General features: G+C 50.8%; 1 protein-coding gene across 2 annotated transcripts in view; it reads right to left on the reverse strand.

Annotated features, from left to right (window-relative positions):
* The window catches only part of GNAO1 (G protein subunit alpha o1), a 146210-nt gene that overhangs the window by 29662 nt on the left and 96118 nt on the right, over positions 1-20430 (reverse strand). For both annotated transcript variants that reach the window (XM_075161011.1, XM_075161009.1), the window contains exon 4: positions 19158-19318. In XM_075161011.1, coding sequence (XP_075017112.1) covers positions 19158-19318 — 161 coding nt within the window. The remainder of the gene's footprint in view (positions 1-19157; positions 19319-20430) is intronic.

A 20430-nucleotide genomic window follows, 5' to 3' on the forward strand; every position in this document is an offset into this window, starting at 1 on the left:
AAACTGAGGCTACAAAAGGCAGACGCTCTACAAGGACTAGCTGATATTAAATATCTCCACACAGTAATATTGAAAATAGGGAGTAAATACAGTTTCTTGCGCCTTCATTTGCTGTTTCCAACAGCACGTGGTAGCAGCACCGTTGATGCTGGAGACATTGCATGCAGAAAGGACTGTTGTCCGAGTTATCCCATGGGAACAGACCGGTGGCAGCAGCCTACGTGCGGCGCGTGGACGGGGACCCCTCCCCAGGCACTCTGCCACCACGGGAACCTTCTCCCAGGGTTGTACTGCCTACGCCAAGGGCTCCGCTGGCTGCCGCCTTGGATGAAGCAGTGTAGCTGAGGTTGCCGGCCGTGGTCAGAGCTGGATTCCTGTGGGAAGGCTCACACAGACCTACATTCACGTCTGGTGAGGTTAATGGCAATAAAACGGTTAAACGTCTGTTGGGTTTTTCTTGCCTCAAAGGTGACATCTCGGCAGTCTTTTTGCAGGCAGCATCCAGCTCGCACTGCGCACTGCCGAGGTGCTCGCACCGCGCCGAGGCCGAGCTCCCGTCCTCAGGGCTCGAGAAGCGGCAGCGCAGTGGCTGCCACAGCTGGGTCTTGGGCTGGGGTGGGTTTTTGCAGGCAGGGGAGTGGGAACTTCAGGAGAGCAAACCTGGAGACAGCTGCTCCGCCCTCCTGCCGGTCCTGGCCTCTGTCCATGTCTCCTCCGTGAAGGAAAGGCTGTGCGTGGGATACCCCAGCCTCGTTTTGTTGGCTTGCGTTGCATCTGATTGAAAAAGCAGATCCCTATTTGTCAACAGACGCAGCTGAGTCACCGCTGGGTGACTATTTTCTACTCCGTGTACAGAGGCACTCGAGGGTCAGCTCCAATCATAGAATCACAGAATCATTAAGGTTGGAAAAGATCATCGAGTCCAACCATCAACCCAATACCCCCATGCCCACTAAACCATGTCCCTAAGCACCTCATCTACACGACTTTTAAATACTTCCAGGGACGGTGACTCAACCACTTCCCTGGGCAGCCTGTTAACATCGTGTCCTGGCAAACGCCAAGTTTTTAATCAAGGTTGTCAAGAGCTGGAGTCATGATCTCATCTAACTCTAGATGCTTATGTGAAGATGTCTCCACCGAGCGCTCCTTCCTAGTTCATGGATGGAAATGGGCATTTCTAAGGTCTGTTATCTGTATCTGACCTTAGCTTGTACCCTAACTTCTTCCTTTCTTTCCCTGATGAACAAATAGCTCGGTGTATATTTAGCATTAAACCCATTTAATATTTAGTGACTGCAGAGGAAGGATTCAGAGGGTAAGCACTGGGCTTAGGGAGTGTCAGCAGTGACTCCACCACAGCATAGTAAACTCTCGTAGTATCTTCCACCAGAAGAGAAAAACCGTGTGGGCGCTGCTTCCCGAAGGTGTGATACGGCTCGGTGCGGCTCCCCAGGACAGCCGGCGCTGGGCAAACACCCGGGGGCTGCGGCAGAGTTTTCCCTGCAGGTGCCATGCCCAGCCTCTATTATTCGTTGTATTATTTTAAGGGAAGGGGGGACCCGCCCCCCAGCCCCCTCTCAGAGCCCAGCACTCATCCAGCACGCACAGCAGTGATGCAACACGTGTCTTAAATAACCATCAGTTGTGAAAGACTTGAAACGTAGCCAAGCAGTGGCATCGTGTCCCTTCAGAATTCAATCCCACCTCAGGGTAGGGACCACGACGTGCACACGGGTGCGCAGAGCCCTCCTGTCCTCCTAACGAAAGCCAGAAGGCGTTACGTGCTGCTCCTCGGGTGCTTCCAGGTGGGTTACGGCAGGCGGGATGAAGAGACCTTAGGGGATAAGTAATTCAGTTAAGAGGGCAAGAGCATCGTCTGGCGTTTTCTGAGCTCAGCCCAGAGAAGGAAGGGCTTGGGAATTTGCTCCTGGACTTTAGGCAACGCGTTTTGTGTTTCTGGCTGCGTTCCCTGCTCAGTCAGTCCTGCCTCGATGGGAATCACATGAATTACATACACGGTAGGCTCTGCCGTCCTGCCTCTGCTCCCGATGATAAATCTCATCTCACGTCCGACCAGATGAGATACCGGCATGGACACGCCCCAGCTTCCCTCCCGCAAATCCAACCAGCGACAAGCTGCTTCTGGCGCCTGCTTCTTGCAGCTGCTAACAGCAGGAGTGACGGTCACCAGGCCCAGAGACTCCTGGGGTTATTCTCCTGAATGAACCCTGCTGGATGCTCTGAGTTTTCATGACTCTCCCCTGGGAAATGAGGAGGCTGGTCCCTGCTATTAAAGGATGGTGCCAGACCTTGACAAGAGGGATGCTACATTGCGATGCATATTTTTTGCCCTGCACTGAAGCAGGACCCTGCTGCTGGCCGGGGCCACAGGCTGTCTGCTCAGATCTGGCTGAGTGCAAGTGAGAGATGTGTCCATGGAAAAGGAGTCGTGCAGCAGGCTGTACAGGGCTTGTACATCCTGATCAACTTGACAAGTTGATATTAACACTAATGATAGGCAGGAGGAATGAATGAAAGCAGGTTGGAGTTTAGCTGTCCTAGTTAGACTTGCAAGTTTTCCAAGGCATGACTGGATCCAGAATAATTTTTAGCATCGCATGTGGATGAGCAGAATCACTAAATAGCGACCGTATAACAAAGGTACTTTAGGATATAAAGGCTCTCCAGGCATAAGCTGCTGGCTGGCTTTGCTCACGAGTGGCAGTTTGGTCAGCAATATATCACGGTCTTGTTACTGATGGAATAAAAGGACACTGTGGTACAGTTTGAGTTTGCGATCAGAGAGCTCCGGCTGGGGGAGAGGTGGGCTTTGGAGGAAAACCCAGTGCTAACAGCCTACTCAGAAACGGTTTTGGGGCCGCCCTGGGAAAGCAGGTGTGGGCTCATCTTTCTGCAAAGAAATTTGAAAATTGGACGGTATGTAAGAGGGATGATAAAGATTTTTTTTATATCTTGGAGCCCTTACAAAAGAGAAAAACAATGTGTCTGGATCAGATCAATGACCCACCTAGCCTAATTAGTGTCCAAGAGCAGACGTTGAGAGAAGAGTACAAATACAGGGCAAGTATGCAGTACTCAGTTTTCCCAGCCTCCAATACTTCATATGGATAACGGAGTTTCAAAGAGAAGGATGATATCTTTATGTTTATTACCCCTCAATGATTTTTCTTCCAGAAATTTGTCTAGGTGCTTTTTGAAGCAATGTAAACTTCTAACAGCCACATCTGCAGCAAGGAATTTCCCAGCTCAGCTACCCTGTCTGTGAAAAACTGCCTCTTTCTGGTTTTTAAACTGCCATGTCAGAATTTAACTTTGTTAATTATTGTATGGGAACAGCTGTCCTCCCTCTCCTCCCAGTTCCCCACTTGTTTCTCTGTAGACATCTCCGTAGACCTCCACACATCCCCCGTGGAGCATCTCTGCTCTGCTCCTGAGACATTCCTGCATGGAAGCTCTTTGGAGCCTTTCATCATGCCAGGAAGGGGTTTTCCAGATCTCCTGGGTCCTACCTGAGATGGGGAAAGGAGGGAGCCACAACTGCCTTGTTCTATATGGCCACTTAATACGATGCTACTTGGAGAACCAGACAGTTTAACGCCAGCCCCCTTGGAGCTGCTGCACGGGCAGATCTGGTGAACGTGGTTTGCTAGCAGTGGTGCGATCCCTTTTAGAAGTGTCCTCATCTGGGCGATACCGCTGTTTATATAAAGCCTCTGTGATTTACATCATTGTTTAGCGCAGAGCCGCTGACCACAGGGCACCCTCGCCTTTGTTTTCCTAAGCAAAAGATTTTTACGGGGGCTGGATGGATCTTCCCAGCGGCGCTACGTAAATCCGAGCCCGCCGGGATGACGCGTGGCTCAGGCTGCGCCAGGTTTCTCTCCCGGCGGCCCCGCAGGCAGGTGTCCTCCGCACGCAGGGCAGACGCAGGCACTAATCGAACTTCGGCTGACGCGGAGGAAGGCTCCACAGCTCCAGCCTAGCTCTTGCTTTATGTAAGCCTCTGCTTCCTTCTGATGACCAGCTCTGAAGGACAGTGGCAGGGGTGAGGCATGGTGGGACTCAGCACCCTGGAAGCGAGCAGGATCTACGCCTAAACCTTTACGCAACAGAGTAAGTGGGTTTGATGCTTTTTTTTTTTTGCTCCAGGACTGCTGTTATAAGCCTGTGACAGTGGAGCTGATGGCTTTCTATACTGTAAAAAAAAAAAAAAGAAGAAAGAAAGGAAAGAAAAGGAGAGGCTAAAAATAAGCCGCAGGGAGTTTGGGATAATGAAGGGCTTGTTCTGGGAAGGAGCCCTGACAGAGGACGCAGCCTCCGCGCTGCAGTGGGGCTCACCCGCGCGGCACTCGGCGGCTCAGCCCAAGCAGGGGAGAGGCGTCCCCAAACCCAGCCCGCCGCGGCGCCCCGTGAGCACAAAGGCACGACCCGGCGCTCCTTACATCCCACGGCGGCCGATTCGATTTGGCCCCAAGGCGATCTCGTGAGCTAATTACTCCAACCCTGGAAAGCAGACAGCTGTGATCACAGATGAAACCAGTCCCGCGGACTTTAACCTTTTGATCAGCCACTGGCCAGAGAGATTCATCAGGGTGCGCACAAAGGCCCAGGACATCTATTTACTTGTGGCGGTAGGGGAAGTAGCGTTAACATCTCCATTTCTAAGCTGGAAGGAAAAAAATAGATACAGCTGCAGTGTTTTTGTAGTGGTAGGTGTCTGTCTGCAGCAGGAATAGCACTGGTGAGGGATTTAGATCTAATGCTACGAAGGAAAGCATTAGTTAATGAGATCTGCACTCTCGTATCAAGTAGATAGAGGATGCCCATAGCTGGATGACGGCGCAATTACGAAGAGTGGGGTGGGTCTGTCGGGAGCTGACTTCAATTAGAGGCCTCATTTATACACTCACCGTGCTGAGGAAGATGGGTTGCTGGTGATGGAGTGGGAATCATGTTTCTGGATCTTCTCATCTGTCCATTTTCCTGACCTATTAGCAAGCTATAGGGATTTCTGCTTTCAAATCCCATTTAAGCATCCCTGCCAGAAACCGTGGGTACCAAAACCAGTCAAATGCTCTGCCGTGGACAGATATGACCCACAGCTAGCAAAAGCAAAACCTGGAAATTTTACCCTTGGCTGCACGCTAAAAAATGTCTTAGTTATCCCAGACACAGGTAGATCTCCTGGGCGTATAAAATCTGTGCCATGCAAATGGACTTTCTGGTCCTTCTCGGCAGCTGTCAGGCTGAGGCTCCTCCGAGAACGGCTTTGCTTGTGGTATTGCAGCATTTTGGTTTCAGTCCAGGCCGGATCCAGAAGCAGAGACATGTAAGGGAAAATTCATGGAGTTTCTCATCCCTTTAGAAAACGTTCAGCCGAATCGTTGTTAGGAGGAGATTTGTTTGCCCTGTATCAAAATAGCTCGATGGTTCCCACCAGGGAAGGCTGTCACCTGGGCCAGGCTGGTCTGGCGAGACGTCCTGCTGACCACCCACTTTTCCCTTCTCCCTCTCTTATGGGCATGAGCAACCTGAGAGAGGTCTCTAATCACAGCCTCCTGCTGCCAGACAACCACCGCTGGAAGGTTAGGCTCCTGCAGCCCACCTAACAGCGGTTTGGGTTGCTCCCAGGTCTCCACAGCAGTGGGCTGATCCCTGTGTTCAGCTGAAGATGCGTCAGGGACACGCGCGTGATAAAATCAGCTTGGGATACTCCATACGGGACAGCCCAGCCGCAGAGCTGGTGTGGCTTTGTGGGAGATGAGCTGAGGACACCACCTCCAAGGCATGTTCCTCCATGAGGGCTGGGGACAGCTCCTGTCTCTGCACTTGAGGTCGTGCAGAGACTTCCCCATGTGCCCTGGGGACACGTCCCTGCCAGAAGCAGCCTCTGCTGTCTGCCCACGGCCCTGCCAGTGACCATGTCTCTCGGAGCCAGCCCTGGGCCAAGGTGCCGTGGTAAGCCGGGTGGGCAGACCAGGAGTCCCTGCCTGCTTCGTGGAAGAAGTTTGAACCAACCCAGAAGCATTTCATTTCCAGTAGGAGGATGGAGCTGGCCTAGAGCAGCGTTAGGTCTGGAAAACATCAGGAGTTCTTCCAGACAATGCAGACTTTATTGCCAATAAATGCTTTTGCTGAGCTTCCTCTTGGCCGCAGAAGGGGAGGAGAGCATCTCGAGCAGATGGCTGGTTAGCACAAGCAGTGCGTTTCTGCGCTCTCTGCTGCTGGAGCACCTCAACTCTTGCTAAGCGTGATTGATGTGTCCTCCCAACCTCCCATCTGAGTAGGGAAATGTTATTAATCACACTTGCTTTAGGAGGAATATAAGTATTAAGGGGATAGATGACTCGCCTGAGGACATGACATGAAGTCCGTGGTGGCGCTTGGAAGTCAGTTTAGGATCCCTAAATTGCAGTCAGGAGCTTTAACCACAAGACCTTTCCATTCTGAGTTTTATAACCCTTAAGCAATATTCTTCCATGCTTTTAAGAGGGATTTTGCCCATGCAGGGGCAGATACTATAAGGCTGGTAGAAATTTGCTGGCCTATTATAAGAAAGAAATGTATTCCCTACATAAAGAGCAGCCTATAAAATAGTGTTACAATTGATGATTAAATCATAAGTTAACCCAAGAATTTGAATAGAGATAAATAAATGCTTGCTTTTTTTTTTTGGTGAACAAAGAAGGCTGAAAATGGATGTTGTCATGTACTTTTCTGCTCCATCCAATATAATTTCATGCATTCCTATACGGATTTCGATGAGTTCTGCAGATCAATGACGCTGCATTTAAACACAAGCTAAGCAGTAATTACAGATGCATGCAAGATTTATTCATCTGGTGGCATTGCACCAGCTGATGGAAGGATCAGCCGTATCCAATCAATGTTTGAAGCCTCTCAAAATAAAGAGCTTTTTGGCTCCCACTGTGAAGTGAAAATAAAAATAACCCCCTGAATCCCAGGAGTGCCCCCTTATGTCCATACAGGGAAGGCTGCAGCACGGCTCTGGGTCATACCTGCACCACTGCTCACACTAAGCCTTGCCTTTGCACGCACGTATATGTTGTTCACGTTGGGTCTTCTGCACGCCCTCGCTGCACGACCCGCTTGTCCCTAGGGCTGAGGATTGGATTGATGAGATTTAAGGCATAAGTGAGGAAAAAGGAGGAGGATGAGCAGTGTGGAGGAAGAAGGCAGGGAGTGGGCAGCCAGCGTTCCCTGGGATCATCTCCCACGTGCCGGAGAGAGTCCAGGCACGGCATGCAGGGGCTGGGAGCCAGCGTGACATGCCACGCGGCGGCACGAAGGCAGCAGCTGGGGAACTGCGGTCGAAACCACGGAGGTGCGTAATGTGGCTCTGTTGTTATGGGAACACGTGGCAGGGGATGCAAGGTAGCATGTTTAAAGGCAGATACTGGATTTTGTCCGATTTTTCTTCAGGTTTTCCCCTGTTGATGTGGGCTCTAAGTCCATATAGCAGCTCCCCCTTCCCGTGGAGGGAAGCTGCTTGCTCCCCACTGTCACCGCGAGATGCCCTGATGGGCCAGGGAGTCCCACTCGGCGATGCTCTTTGCTGGGACTTCAGGCAGGGTACCAGTGCTAACCCTACCCCCAGGTTTCTTGTCAAGCTGGTGGAAAGCAGCAACACATCAAGCGGAGTCAGCAGGGTCAAAGCAAAACCGACAGCCCTCCCATGGTACTTCTGCTCTGGGGCAAGGGAAAGATAAAGAACGGGATGAATGGACCGAACCAGGCAGACCAGGGGTTTGGGCAGCTCTTTCAGACACTCAGATGGGTGCCTACACAGAAGTCAGAGAAGCCCTTGGTAAGATAAACAGGTCGTGCGGGTGACCTCTGTGCATTTAGCACATTTTCTGTTTACTGCCAACTATTTTAAGCAGATGCTCTTAAGTGTCCCATAGCGATCGCAGAAGGAAGCTCCACTGGTGCTGGGAAGCACAGGCAAGTGGGAAACTCATCCAGCCCTGCCCAGAGAGCTGCCGCAGGAGGGAAGAGGTTGCCCAGAGGTACGCCCGGGGTGGCCTGCCCCGAAAGCTCCCCTCTGTCACCTTCAGGACCGGCACTGCCACCACCGCGTGCAGCTGGGACCCACTCGAGATGTTGGATCACGAGATGCAGCTCTTCATCGCAGGTGGGGAAGAGGCGCTTACGTCCGTAAGGTCCCCTGGGAGGGATACAGGTAGTTGAGCTCCTGGGTAGAAATGTGTAGCCTTTTTTCCTGAGTTTCTTTGTAACTTCTACATTTATGTCATTCCTTTGTTTACGTATTTTTGTTCAATGAGATACTCCTCTGGGGATTTCTTAATGCAAAGTTGCTGCTTCCAACGTTAGTTTAATTTGAGCAAAGATTTTTGCCTGGACTCAGTTACCAGTTGCCAGCTCTCAGCAGCTGCTAGCTAGTGTCAGCCTCCTCTTCCTCTTTCTTTCTCCTATTCCTGTCCTTGCAGATTTGGCCTCACTGTTCAGCACACTCCCTGGTGCAGTATTTCTCATGTTGGGGACTGCAAGACCGCGGAGCCGTTTAACTGAAAATGTTTAAACTGACATTAACGCTGCTCGGTAGGACGTACTGGCTGGTATTTTCCTGAGCGAGGATTTGGAAATGGTTCTTATGCTATCGTCAAACCTTACGTACCAAGAGCAATACTGAGGGATTGGGAAATGCTGATTTATGCCATTAAAAGTGCTGTCAGAGCCTCAGAGCTACAGTGACTGCTCGCGGGATGTTTCACAGCCTGAGCTTACAATTTTGGAGCACTGAATTTATTTTCAGTGCTGGTGCTCCCAGCAAACCTGCTGCTCAATGTAGCCCAGCAGGGAAGGGGTTACAGCGAGGCAAAGTGCATCATAAATCCCCAGCAAGGCTTGGACCAACTGCCAAAACCCGAGCTGACACTTCCTTGGCGTGGCTCCACGGTGCGGTTTGTGCCTGGTTTCTTTCTCCCCTGTATCTCTTCCCTCCCCTCCCAGCAGCATGGAGAAGGTGCTGCCTAAAATCCAGGCTCAGCACCATTTCTCCTCTTTTTTCCCAATAAATTCAGCCCCAGAAGAGACCCCCAGGGACCTCGGAGGAGGTGTCTTCGCCAGATACTCAAGCACTTAAATGCTTTAGAAGTATAGGAGGTGGGGAAGGTGTAAGCATGAGGATTTTGGCACAAGGACGGGTACTCCAGTCTCCCTCTGCCCTGAACTGTGCAGTTGCCACTGAACTATGCAGCCCTGCCCAGAGCCTGTGCCCGCAGAGCGGAGTGAGTGTCTGCCCGTTCACAACAGCCCACGCAGAATTACCCCGAGAGCCAGAGCTGCCGGGGGTCAGAGGCACACGGGAATTAGAGGGTTTTCTGATGGGGGCTGGCAAAATGGGAGCTGTGGGTTTGGATCTGTGTGTTATGCCAGTGGTCTGAAGGCAAGGAACAGCTCGGGAAAGGTGAAATAATAGTTTCTAGACAGTCTCAGTGATGTTTTTACTCTAATAGATAGTCAGTGTAAAAGGTAAGGATGAACAAACTGATCTGGACCTAGCACTAGCTCTGTGTGTTGCAGGGGAAAAAAAAAAGAAAAAGAAAAAAAGACAATAATAGGAAAAGGTCAAAAATCTGCCTAAAGTGTATCTGGCTCACTGTGCTGGCTGGGCTTACGCCTGGCTTGTACTGGAGAGTGGCACGCGAGGCAGTAATGCGGCACGTACAGCTGCCTTCGGTTCCCCTGCCCAAATCAGTGATCGTCTCATCAGCGTGTGCATTGGGAAAAACCAGGTCTGACCCCCTTGTCGGGTCTCCAAGCGAGGGAGGAGGCAGGAAGGCCATCCCTGGCACTGGCCCAGCCCTGGAGCGGGCCAGAGCCAGGCGAGGCGTCCCCCCGCCCCGGTCCTGCCGACTTTGCGGAGCCGGAGGCGTGGGGCTGGGGAGCAGCCGTGCCTGCCGCTCTCCGCAGGGCTGCTGGTGAAACCCCGAGGGAAGGCACAGCCCTTCCCGCCTGCCGGCCGTGCTGCCTGCGGCCAAACACTTCCCATAAAATCACAGGACTCGGCAATGGTGGGGATGAAGCACCCGGAGCTGTGCCCACGCAGGGAGGGTGGCACAGCCCCGGTGCCAGGTCTCCTCCGAGACGCTCCGCGTATGCACCGTATGCACGGCACCAGCCGAGCCCTGGCCACGTCTTCTATATTGAGAAAGAAACCCCATATTTCCCCCTTTCCCACCTAAAAAGCAGCAGGAAATCAATGGCTGGGGGTTGAATATTGGCTCAGCGCTTGGCCTGGATAAGCAAGAAACAAAGTGCTGTTTGCTACAGGGCTAATTAGAGCTATTATATCAATTAGTCTGTGAAATGATCAGTGCCTGGGGCTCCACCAGGCGAATCCCGATGTCGGCAGGACTGTCTCGGCCGAGCGCTGGGACTCTGCTCCCGCGGGGCTCGCCCCGACACCCCCCACCACGCTCTGTCGCCTGCCCACCCCAACGCCTCGCTCTGCTGCTGCCTTGGCTGCTCTCGCCACCCTGGACGTCGGTGTCTCATCAAGAGGAGCGTGTTTATTGTCCCCATCGGGGAACCGAGACAAGGCGCTTCAACCTGCTGACCGGCGGGCTCTCAGGGGGCCCGGGGAGCTCTGCCTTCCTGCCGGGGGCTGTGCCACCCTCCCTGCGTGGGTACAGCTCCGGGTGCTTCATCCCCATCATTGCCGAGTGATTTTATGGCAAGTGTCACAATGATGTTTGCTACATTTCTTTTTTTTTTTTTCCTTCATTTTTGTTCTCTCTTAAAGCCTCAGCCCCTCAAGGCTGGATATTAGATGGACTATTTGCTTAAGGAAATAAAAAAGGACTTTCCAGCTCTCCTGTTCACACACAACAGGTTTTAAAGTATACCAGAGGGCTTAGGAAGCAGCAGATAAAAGTAATTTTCCAACAGTTGTCTTAATATACGTTGAAAAACAGGGGCTTTTTAGCTAAGCTCATGATTGGTTTTGGATTTAACTCCTAACCTTAAACACCTGAGCGTGGGGACGCTGCACTGCTCCCCCTCTTCTAATGGGGGTGTGCGTGTTCACTCCCTGGACCGCAGCAAAGTCCCTTTGCAACTTTTCCTTCCAAACTGGGATGATTTCTGGGATAGGACCCGTGGGGGGGTGCAGCATCTCCCCATCACACTGTCGCCACTGGTGCCTGCAGATCCATGTGGAGGGTGGCTTGCTCCATCCCAGAGCCCGGCTACAAGGAAATTCCTGCGTTCCTGCCATTCTTTGCCATTTAAGGATTTCAAACAGAGAGCAAATACGTCGGGAAACCATGCGCCACCACCGCGCTCGCTTCCCAGCGTCGCAGATGGTGCCAGACCTGACGCCAGTCGTGTGAAGAAGAGCCACGGCACGGCGGTCTCCTGACAGCTTCGCCTGCAGGCACACTGCAGAACCGGGAGGCTGCGAGCGGCCGGCCGGTCCCCACCTGGCCACATGCGCTGCGGGGGGACATCGCTCACAGCCCCTGGTGAGCGATGAGCTGGATGCCGACTAGCTGGCGTAAAGCAGGAGTTACCCACGCAGAGGGACATCTGCCTTGTTAGAGCTACCGATTCCCTAAGGAGCTTCAAACAGCAATGGGATGTCCCGAGAGCCTCGCTGCAGGAGACACCCCAATTCCTGCCCTCACCCCGTATGAGTGATGCTGTTTGTCTTGCGGGGCAGGCTGCGGCGGCGGGGCTGGGGGCACGTGGTACGTCAAACTGCAAGGTGCAGAAAGGGAGAGGGAAGCTTGGGCTCCCTGGCTCTGCAGGAGAGGAGGAGCGGGAGCCGCGGGTTCCCAGGAGAGCCCGGCTGTGGAGCTGCATCCCGGCACTGCCGTCCCCCGGCGTGGGAGGGAGGCTGGGGTGAAAGGTGGGAGACCGCAGTGATGGGCGAGCTGCAGGGCATGAGTGCTGCTGCTGCAAGGCAGAGCTGGTGGGAGAGGGGGGCTGCGGCCAGCAGTAGGGGTAGCAGTGAAAAAACAAACTAAACAGAACAAAAAAAACCAACAAACCCCAACTCTTGGTGGCAGCCTGCCAGCTCCAGCTGGTTTCGTAAGGACATTTCAGCCTAAAAATACACAGATACTCAGCCAAAAAAAGTCAAAGCTTCCTGCACCGAATCTGTCACCCACAGCCCTTTGCAAGGCAGGAAGAAATTCCTGTTGGGTCTGGCAGTCGGCGATGAGAAGAGATTATCCAGGGTTCAAGGCTGCGGTTCAGCAGGTTTCCTGGGGAGTGATGCCCTGTGCTGTGTTTATCGGTGGTGCTGGCTGCTCCTCGCCTCTAAGCAAAACGTGAAAAGAGAAGAGATTGTTCCCAAATTCTGGCGGTGTCCCCTCCTCCAGGCAGCGTGAACAACTGCCTGGCTCCTACCCTTTCCGGCGGGAGCTTTGCCAAAAGTGGGAAGCCCTGACTGGTATGGTGGGTCGTTAAATAACAATTTATTTAGTCAAGATGTCAAGATTTTACTAATCCCCAGGCCAAAGACAACAGCATTACGATGCGACATGGCAATGAAAAATGGCAGGGAGGTAGCAGGTACTGCTACGTCTTTGTCCCCGAGGAATGAACTACCTACGTAACTGCTCCGCTCCTCCTTGCACTGCAGTCTGTGTTATCTCCTGGGTCTCTTCAGACAGATCTTGGAGTAGATTTTTTGGGGGTAAAGGAGGATTAGGAGGGGGGAAGTGACAACACTATATGACCAGTTTTTCCCTGCAAGATCCGTACCTAAAGAAGTGCTGAGTTTTTAGTGGAACTGGCTGCAGAATTTGCTATTTCAGATGGAAAAGCAGCGAGCAAAGCATGGGAGCTCTGGTTCAGCCGGTGAATGCCTTCCTGGATGTTCCCACGTTGCTGGGTGCTGCCACAAGCTCCGCTTTAAAGCCCAGCTCTGTAGCTTCTCCTCTTCACGGAAGAAGTTAAGTTGGGGGTTGATGGCATCTCAGATCCTTCACACAGACCGAGAGGGGATATAGTCCCTCAGAAACCAGGTGTTCACAAGGGACAGGACCTCCTGCTTTTCCTTTTCCTTCGTTTTCTTTAGAGTTTGCATGAGCTCCAGCCAGGAAATGTCTTTTGAGACGGTTCCCCCTTTCCCTGATGACTTGTACGTGTGGGTCGGAAAGGGTAAAGGGAAGAGCCCAGCTCTGGGACTAAGCTTCTGAGTGGCTTCTCCTCCGCGGAGAGGCTGTGCCGCAGGAGAGAGGGGGTCCGGTGGAGCTCTCCTCTGCACCGGTGTCTGAGAGGGGTCAAGCGGCATTATACAAGCGGCAGTGTCTTATGATGGAGCTGTGTTACGCAGAGTCCTGCAGACCTCTGCTCCCCCTGCGTGTAAGTGAGTTTTCAGGTGAGGAAGCTCAGTCCTCACGCTCTCCTGGCAGTGTTTGGTGGGATGGGAAGGTAAGCATTGCTTAACACCCACCTTCAAGAGACCGTGACGTGGCCTCCACCCTGCTTTGGGCCAACAGAGGCAGCCCCTGGAGAGACTGCACCCAGTTGTGGTGAAATGGGGTCTCCAGGTGGACGAAGACTGAGGGTGAGATGCTGGAAAACATCCAGCTGATTTCAAAGACAACCTCTTTCCTGTTGTGCCCTTCCTCAGCCCTAGGTGTAGCCATATAATGATAGTGATTTCTTAATTTATGAGGATAATAACGAAGCCTGAGACCTCTACCGAGCCGTGCTGGACTCTAACAGGCTGATGCTCAGCCTGCCCGCGTCTCCTCCACCTCGCACTTACCAGAAACAGCCCTGGGACCAGCAGACGTCGCAGAGCTGCTTCTCCCTGGAAATCTATTTGCATCTCATTTGTGAGAACTGAGCAAGGCTGGCGATTCCAGTCAACCAGCTCTGGCCTTTAAAAGCTGGGGTTTTTTTGCTTATTGTAGGGGGAAGTTAATTATTCAAAGCTGGTGGGCATATTTATTTACAGGGGTAAATTAAACCATAAATTCAGACAAATGTATCTACATCTCCGCCTGTGATGTATTTTCCCTTTCTGGTTTATTGGTGCTTGGGCTCCAAGACACAAAGGTGAGTTGTTCAATAAACAGCGCAACGCAAGTCATCCCAATTAATTGGATTTTTCCATTTATGCTGCTACTCCCTCTAATTAAATGCAAGGGAGCACAAGTGACAGGCACGAGTAAGACGGGTGCGCAGAAAACCATATTCTAATGCAAAAGCTGTGATGAGAAAATGGAATCTATGCACCTGACAGGAATATTAATGCAAAACCTTGACCTATAATTTCTCTTTCTTCAGTCTGAGAGAGCCAGCAACAATTGCAGCTCATTAAAACGGACCATGTCCTGACAGTCGTGCATAATGCCCACGTCCCGCAAGTCCCATCGTCTAAACGTTTGCCTTGCTTCACCAGCTGGTTTAGACGTTGGGACTTGTGGGACGTGGGCATTATCATAGAGCTGCATGGTCCTGCATGGCTAGGAACAAGAGACTGCAGCCAACCCTGAAGACCCCTTCTCCCTTTTCAAGCCAGTATCATGAGAGAAAGAGCGAGGGGAAGAAACCAAAAGACAAACCCAAAAGTGCTGGTTTGGATTGGACCTCTGGAGTTGACCTGGACCATCCCCCTGTTCAAAGCAGGGCCAATTTCAAAGCTAAACTCAGTTTGAAAGTTAGCTCAGGTGGCTCAGTGTTGGGTGTTTCCAAGGATGGAGATTTTACAGCCTCTCTGGGCAGCCTGTTCCAATGCTGCCTTGTCAGGGCTCAGTCTGGAAGCCGTTCACCACATCACAACAACATCTGGCTCTACTTTCTTAACTGTTTTCTCAATGCAAAGTGTGTGTTGGCATGTGGGATGCAATAAGTATCAGTAGGGAAGGTGATACCATCACGCAAAGACAATTCTTTTGCAAGGAAAAGCGCTTAGAAAACAGCCCCACGTGAGATAGGGCGAGAAGGAAGGCACTGCGGTATTTTATTCTGAGTTTGGTGCCGCTTTTCTATAAAGCGCTGCCAGAGGAGTTCTTGAAGACGGAACAACCAAAGTGTTGTCCACTTTGGGCTTGGTATTTGGCACAGCCTCGAGATGGCAGGGCTGGGGTTAGCTTTGGGCTTGGTATTTGGCACAGCCTCGAGATGGCAGGGCTGGGGTTAGCTATGGTAGAGCAGCAGACACAATTGCATCTCTCTTTCTCCACTGAGCAGTGAGGTCTGTATCCCTCTCCGGAGGCATCCCTCCCTCCCTTCGCTCCCTATGGAGAGAGCCAAAGGCAACAAGCTTCCTAGCCCCGACACCTCTGATATGTGTGAAAATGGATGGGTTGAATGCAGACCTAAAATATTTTACATTTTCACGGTAGTTTCACAGCCCTGGCATTATCAAATGATCTTTCAACGTACTTGGAAGCAGGAGGAGAATAACTTGAGATGGATTCTGGCTTTTTTGTGTCTGTGTACTTGCAAACTGCCTCTGCCTACACATCTCGCAGGGCCTGTGTGCCTGTTTGGATATACACATGGAAAACGGGTGCTCGTGTGGATGCTCTGTCTGCTCCGTTCCCCCCCTGAAGTTTGAAGGCCGTTCAAAGCAGGTCCCCACCCCTGGGTGGTTAAGATCAAACTTGCCCTATGCACTGTACTCCACTGACCAGGCTGGTTAGGAACTCGAGGCTAGGAAACACAAGACAACTTTAAAATCTGAACAAAAGTAGGAGATTAAGGAAACCAGCTGGAAACCTCTATTTTGCTCATTTTGAAAGCAAAATGTGGGTCACAGATGTGCTTCCACAGACAGAAACTGGCTAGAGAAGAAAAGGACATCAGCAGTGTCCAGACTCTTTGATGATCAGAGGTAGATTTAGCTCCTAGGCATGGAGACAAGAAAGGAAGAGGAGACAAAGTAGGAATAAAAACATAATCAAGAGATTAGGAATGTGGAACTCAACCCACCCGTAAATTTGCCTTAGGGAACGATTTAAAAATGCAGTAATGGAAAAAGATTAAACCAACTGCTGCATCTTACTCTCTTCCCTTCTCTTGCTGTCCTTATCGTTTTACTTTTTGCTGTCCAAGACACAGGAGGTCCATTACAGAACCTCCCCTCTTCCTCGGACATGTTTTTTCTTTGCAAAAGTGCTGTTTTCTACTGTTCCTTCGCAGTAGCTACGAAATCCTTGCTAAGGACAGGCTGACTTTAGAGCCTAGAAGAAGCAAAGCTTTGCAGGGAAGTCCACATGGTTAGGCAGCCATGCATGGGCGAGTAGAATGCAATGCGTTCCTACCCATCTTTGGTAGGAGAGAAGAACTATTACTCACTTCTTGTTTAGGCTAATATGAAATATTAAATCTATTTTCAGTGAAATTGATGATAGACTAATAAGAGCTATGCTGCTAGCTCTTGCAGGCTGTTGATTAGCCTGTGACTTGGGTCTCCCAGGGGCCGTAACAGAAGGCCTGTTGTTCGAGCCATTTAAAAAAACTCAAGGTAAAGCACTGGAAGAGCAATGTAGGACAATGGCAGCACTGACTCGGAGAAGTCCAAGTGGTGGTTCCTTAGAAATAGCCAGGCAGTGGAGGGGGGGGTCTGAAAAGCATTCAGGGCATTCAGCGGGCGGTTTCTGGGGCGAAGGGAAGTGCCTGGACCACTCCTGAAGGTCCCACCTGTGCTGACCACGACAGGACCTGGTCGCTTGGTGCTTTCGAGCTTTGCGACATGTGCTGAGCCGCCGATCTCCGACTCCTGCAGCAAACCTCCCTCCTGCCAGCAAAACACCAGTGCCTGTGGCTTAGCACCAAGAGAAGCCTGAAATCAGAGCGATGCTAGTCCAGCTCACTGCCCATCACTGTTTTTCAAACTTTGGGGAACTTCAGATTCAGTTCTTGTCTGGAATTTATTTTTCTCAGCCGTAATGAAAACACATTTTGTAGTTGCTAGTGTTTTAAATCCAGTATCAGTGTCAATAAAGATAAGCCCTTTCCCGGGGCAGGGCGGAAATAGAAAACTGTCTCAAATCTTTCACTCATGCAGAAGAAAACAACCCCAAAGCATTGAAGGATTAAGTGAAAAATATGCCTCTTTTCACTGGGAGTCCACTGGGCGTGAATAAGTGCCAGCTGAGCTCTCACTGGCATCACCATCTGGTGTGATGGCACCGGGGCCTGGAGGTGCAGCAGGACGTGTTACCGTGCCTGCCCTCTGCTCCTGGTGATGGCACCACCAGAGGCTCCTCAACGGCAGCAGGTCCGTAAACGCCAAGGACTTTGTTATCACTGTCTGACCTAGCCCAGAGAACACAAGTGTCCAGCCACAGCACGATTCACAGCACAGCCCTCCCCTGGCAAGGAGGATGGTGCATCCTCCTCCGGATGCACGAGATTTCGTTAAAGACACCGAAATTCATTTTGCTGGGCTGCAACCACGCGTTGATACTGCCGTGAATACCACAGCACAGAGCCTCTTCAGCTGACGTCTGAAACTGCTTGTGGTTTCAGAGCTCTTGCTGATGAATTGCCCAGCAGCTGGTCACATTGGGAGGGCTATGCTTATTATTTTCAACTGCTATCTTCCATGGAAGGAAAATCAAAATACTTTCCTCAAGGTAATTGGCTCTAAAACAATTGAAGAATTTTCCACAGGGTTGTAATGCAATTAGGACTGGCATTTTATATAATTTATATCTCTAAAGATATGTTTATGCCATCAAACTCTTCTTTTGTGAAAAAAAGAATTGCTGGCAAGAGAAGGCAGATTTTGCTATTACAGACAACGAAAGATAGATTAAACATCGACGTCCACCTAGTAGTGATTAAAAGGCAGCATAATGTCAGGATCATCACTGAAATGTAGTCGCTCGTGGTGAGAAATGCTTGGGTAGGATGCTGTGACACCAACCACACATCTGCAGGTTTCCCGTTTGGTTTTCGGTCAATGCCAAGTGATGTGTCATCACTCGCCTTCTGCTGCAGCACCACAAGAGCAGAAATAATCCTGCGCTCCCTAACTGCCCTGCCAGCTTGGATGGGAGGAGCTGGTGCAGGGCCACCACACAAACAAAAGCATCAGCCATGCCGGTGCTTGGGTTCGTGTTTTGATAGATATCCAGGAAAACCCTAAGCAGAGGTGCCAGACAATCAAAACACGCAATAACAACTCCAGAAGTGCATGAGTCAGCTGGTGAACTTGTCGACACGGGATATTGTGAAAGCCAAAAGCATGGACGTAGCATTCCCCTGTCACCATCTGGGGAAACCTCTATTTCCCTGACTACCAAAAGGTCCAAGGGTATAACCGGGGAAACGATCACTCCGTGCTTGCTTGTTCCTTATGCATATACTTAACCACGTTTTACTGACTACTGCCCAAGACACAGTACAGGGCCAGGGCACGTTTGCCTGACTGCGATTGAAATTATGGGATGAAAAGCTTTAGCCTCCTTGCCTAGGTGGAGGCAAACAGATTGGATGAATTATCATTAGAAATGGGTCTGAACTGCAAGTGGGGAGGCACTCAACGTTTCTTCAGAGCCAGAGCAGCCCTTTAATGGGTAGATGTCCTGTCCTTATGACGGGATGAACCAAAGCCATGCATTCAGACAGTCACCATTAAAAAAAATCTGGGTGCAGTCCCTAATGGTAGAGATGCCACCGACTGTATTATGAAAATAACGCAACGCCACTGTAAAAGCAAAGACGTCCCTTACCCTTGGTTGTAATCCAGCTGCCTGTCAGGGCAGCGTATGACTATCAGAAAAGCAAAGCCAAGAGCTGTACTGCTGTACAAAGCAGGTGATCACACCCTTCTGTTATCTATCAGACAAATGAAGAAGCCATCAGCCACGTCCACGGGCTGCTCTGCCCCTGCTCACTAGATCCACGTTTGTGGAAACCTACCTTGAACCGTTTGGGAGCAGTTTGGGAACCTGGCCTCGGGGTCACGGACCTGACCCCAGACCGGCCAGAGGGGACATGAATGTCCTGCCTGATCCTTTCTGCCTTGCAGCAGCCTGTGACACAACAGCATCCCAGTCTGTAAGCAGAACCGCGTTCGGATCCACTGCTATGAGGTCATTAACTTTCATTAGAACTTTAACAAGCCCAACTGCAGCTTCTTAGCACAAAAAACTACAGAGAGGGATACTCACTATTGGGCCGAGTCGTTAAGTTGATATTCCCGGGACCGGTTGAAGCATTCTTGGATCCCAGAGTCTGCCCAGAGTCTCATCATAGCTGACAGCAGCTCTGGAGAGAAGGGCTCTGTGTCCTCCATCCGACTTACGACATCGCAGACCATCTTGGCATCAGCCTGCAGAGGAAAGAAACAAGAGGTCACATAGATGCTCAAGGCAGAATTGGGAGCCAGAGATTTCAGAAACAGTTCACCAAACCGTCAGGAGTAAAGAGGCTGCGTTTCTCGGGATGGGGCTTTAGGATCCACACTGTGTGATCCAACAGAAAGGGCAAAGGAGGATGGAAAAAGGCAGCCACAAGGAAAGAGGTTATTTGTGCAATCCACCTCACGTCAACCAATATTTCTATTCAGCAAACAAACCCATCGGCACTGCGTGTGTGTGGAGCTTCTTGGGAACAGAAGTAAATTCATGTATGTACAAGTATATTTTAAATTGTTAGCAAAGTGACGCATATCCTGCAACGATACCTGTTTTAACGGAGTGTGTGACCTGACTGAAGTAGGGGACATTTTTACCAGAAAGGACAGCAGAAAGGCCCCAGAGACCATTTTTTTCAGACACTGTTTTATTGGTTTTCCTGAATTCTTGTTCTTTGCTATGAGCCGCTGCTAGAAGGGCTGATTCATGTTAACACAGACCACCTTGGCTGGCTGTCGTGCTTTGTGAGTCAGAGGGAGCGGAATCTCCCGCGGTTAAGGAGTATGGCCGTGAGGGCAGGGCCAGCTGGCCATTTTCGGATGGAATCCTTTTTGGTGAGAAAAAAGTGATTCGCTGGAACAGCAACTTTTCCTGGAGGATAGTGTTCTGACACAACCGGGTCCGGAAGATGTCTCAGATTTAGGATGGGAACGTCTAGACAGCCTTGGAATAGCTGAGTTCAGCTCTACTGTAATAGTCCACTGTGGCTGATGCTTCACTCATTTGCGAAGCAGGATACCCAAATTCATGACCCCCCTCCGCTCGCTCTGCAGTAAGTGCATCTCCCACCCCCCACCCCCGACTCCTGAAACCCCAGGGGTGTTGGCTAATCTACAGAGTTTTTCTTTCATTGCTTTGAAAATTTTGGAAAAGTCTCATATTTCTACCAGCTGAAACAAAACCAATTATCATTGCTATAATTAATTGGAAAAGAGGAGCTCTTAGTCCTTATTTGTGCTTACAGGAAACTAGTGAAGACAACCTCCTTGTTTTATTACCTTTTCTTTTGTCTGCTAGATCGAACCCA

Source organism: Calonectris borealis, chromosome 12, assembly GCF_964195595.1.
Source record: "Calonectris borealis chromosome 12, bCalBor7.hap1.2, whole genome shotgun sequence".
In the NCBI taxonomy this organism is placed as follows: Eukaryota; Metazoa; Chordata; class Aves; order Procellariiformes; family Procellariidae; genus Calonectris; species Calonectris borealis.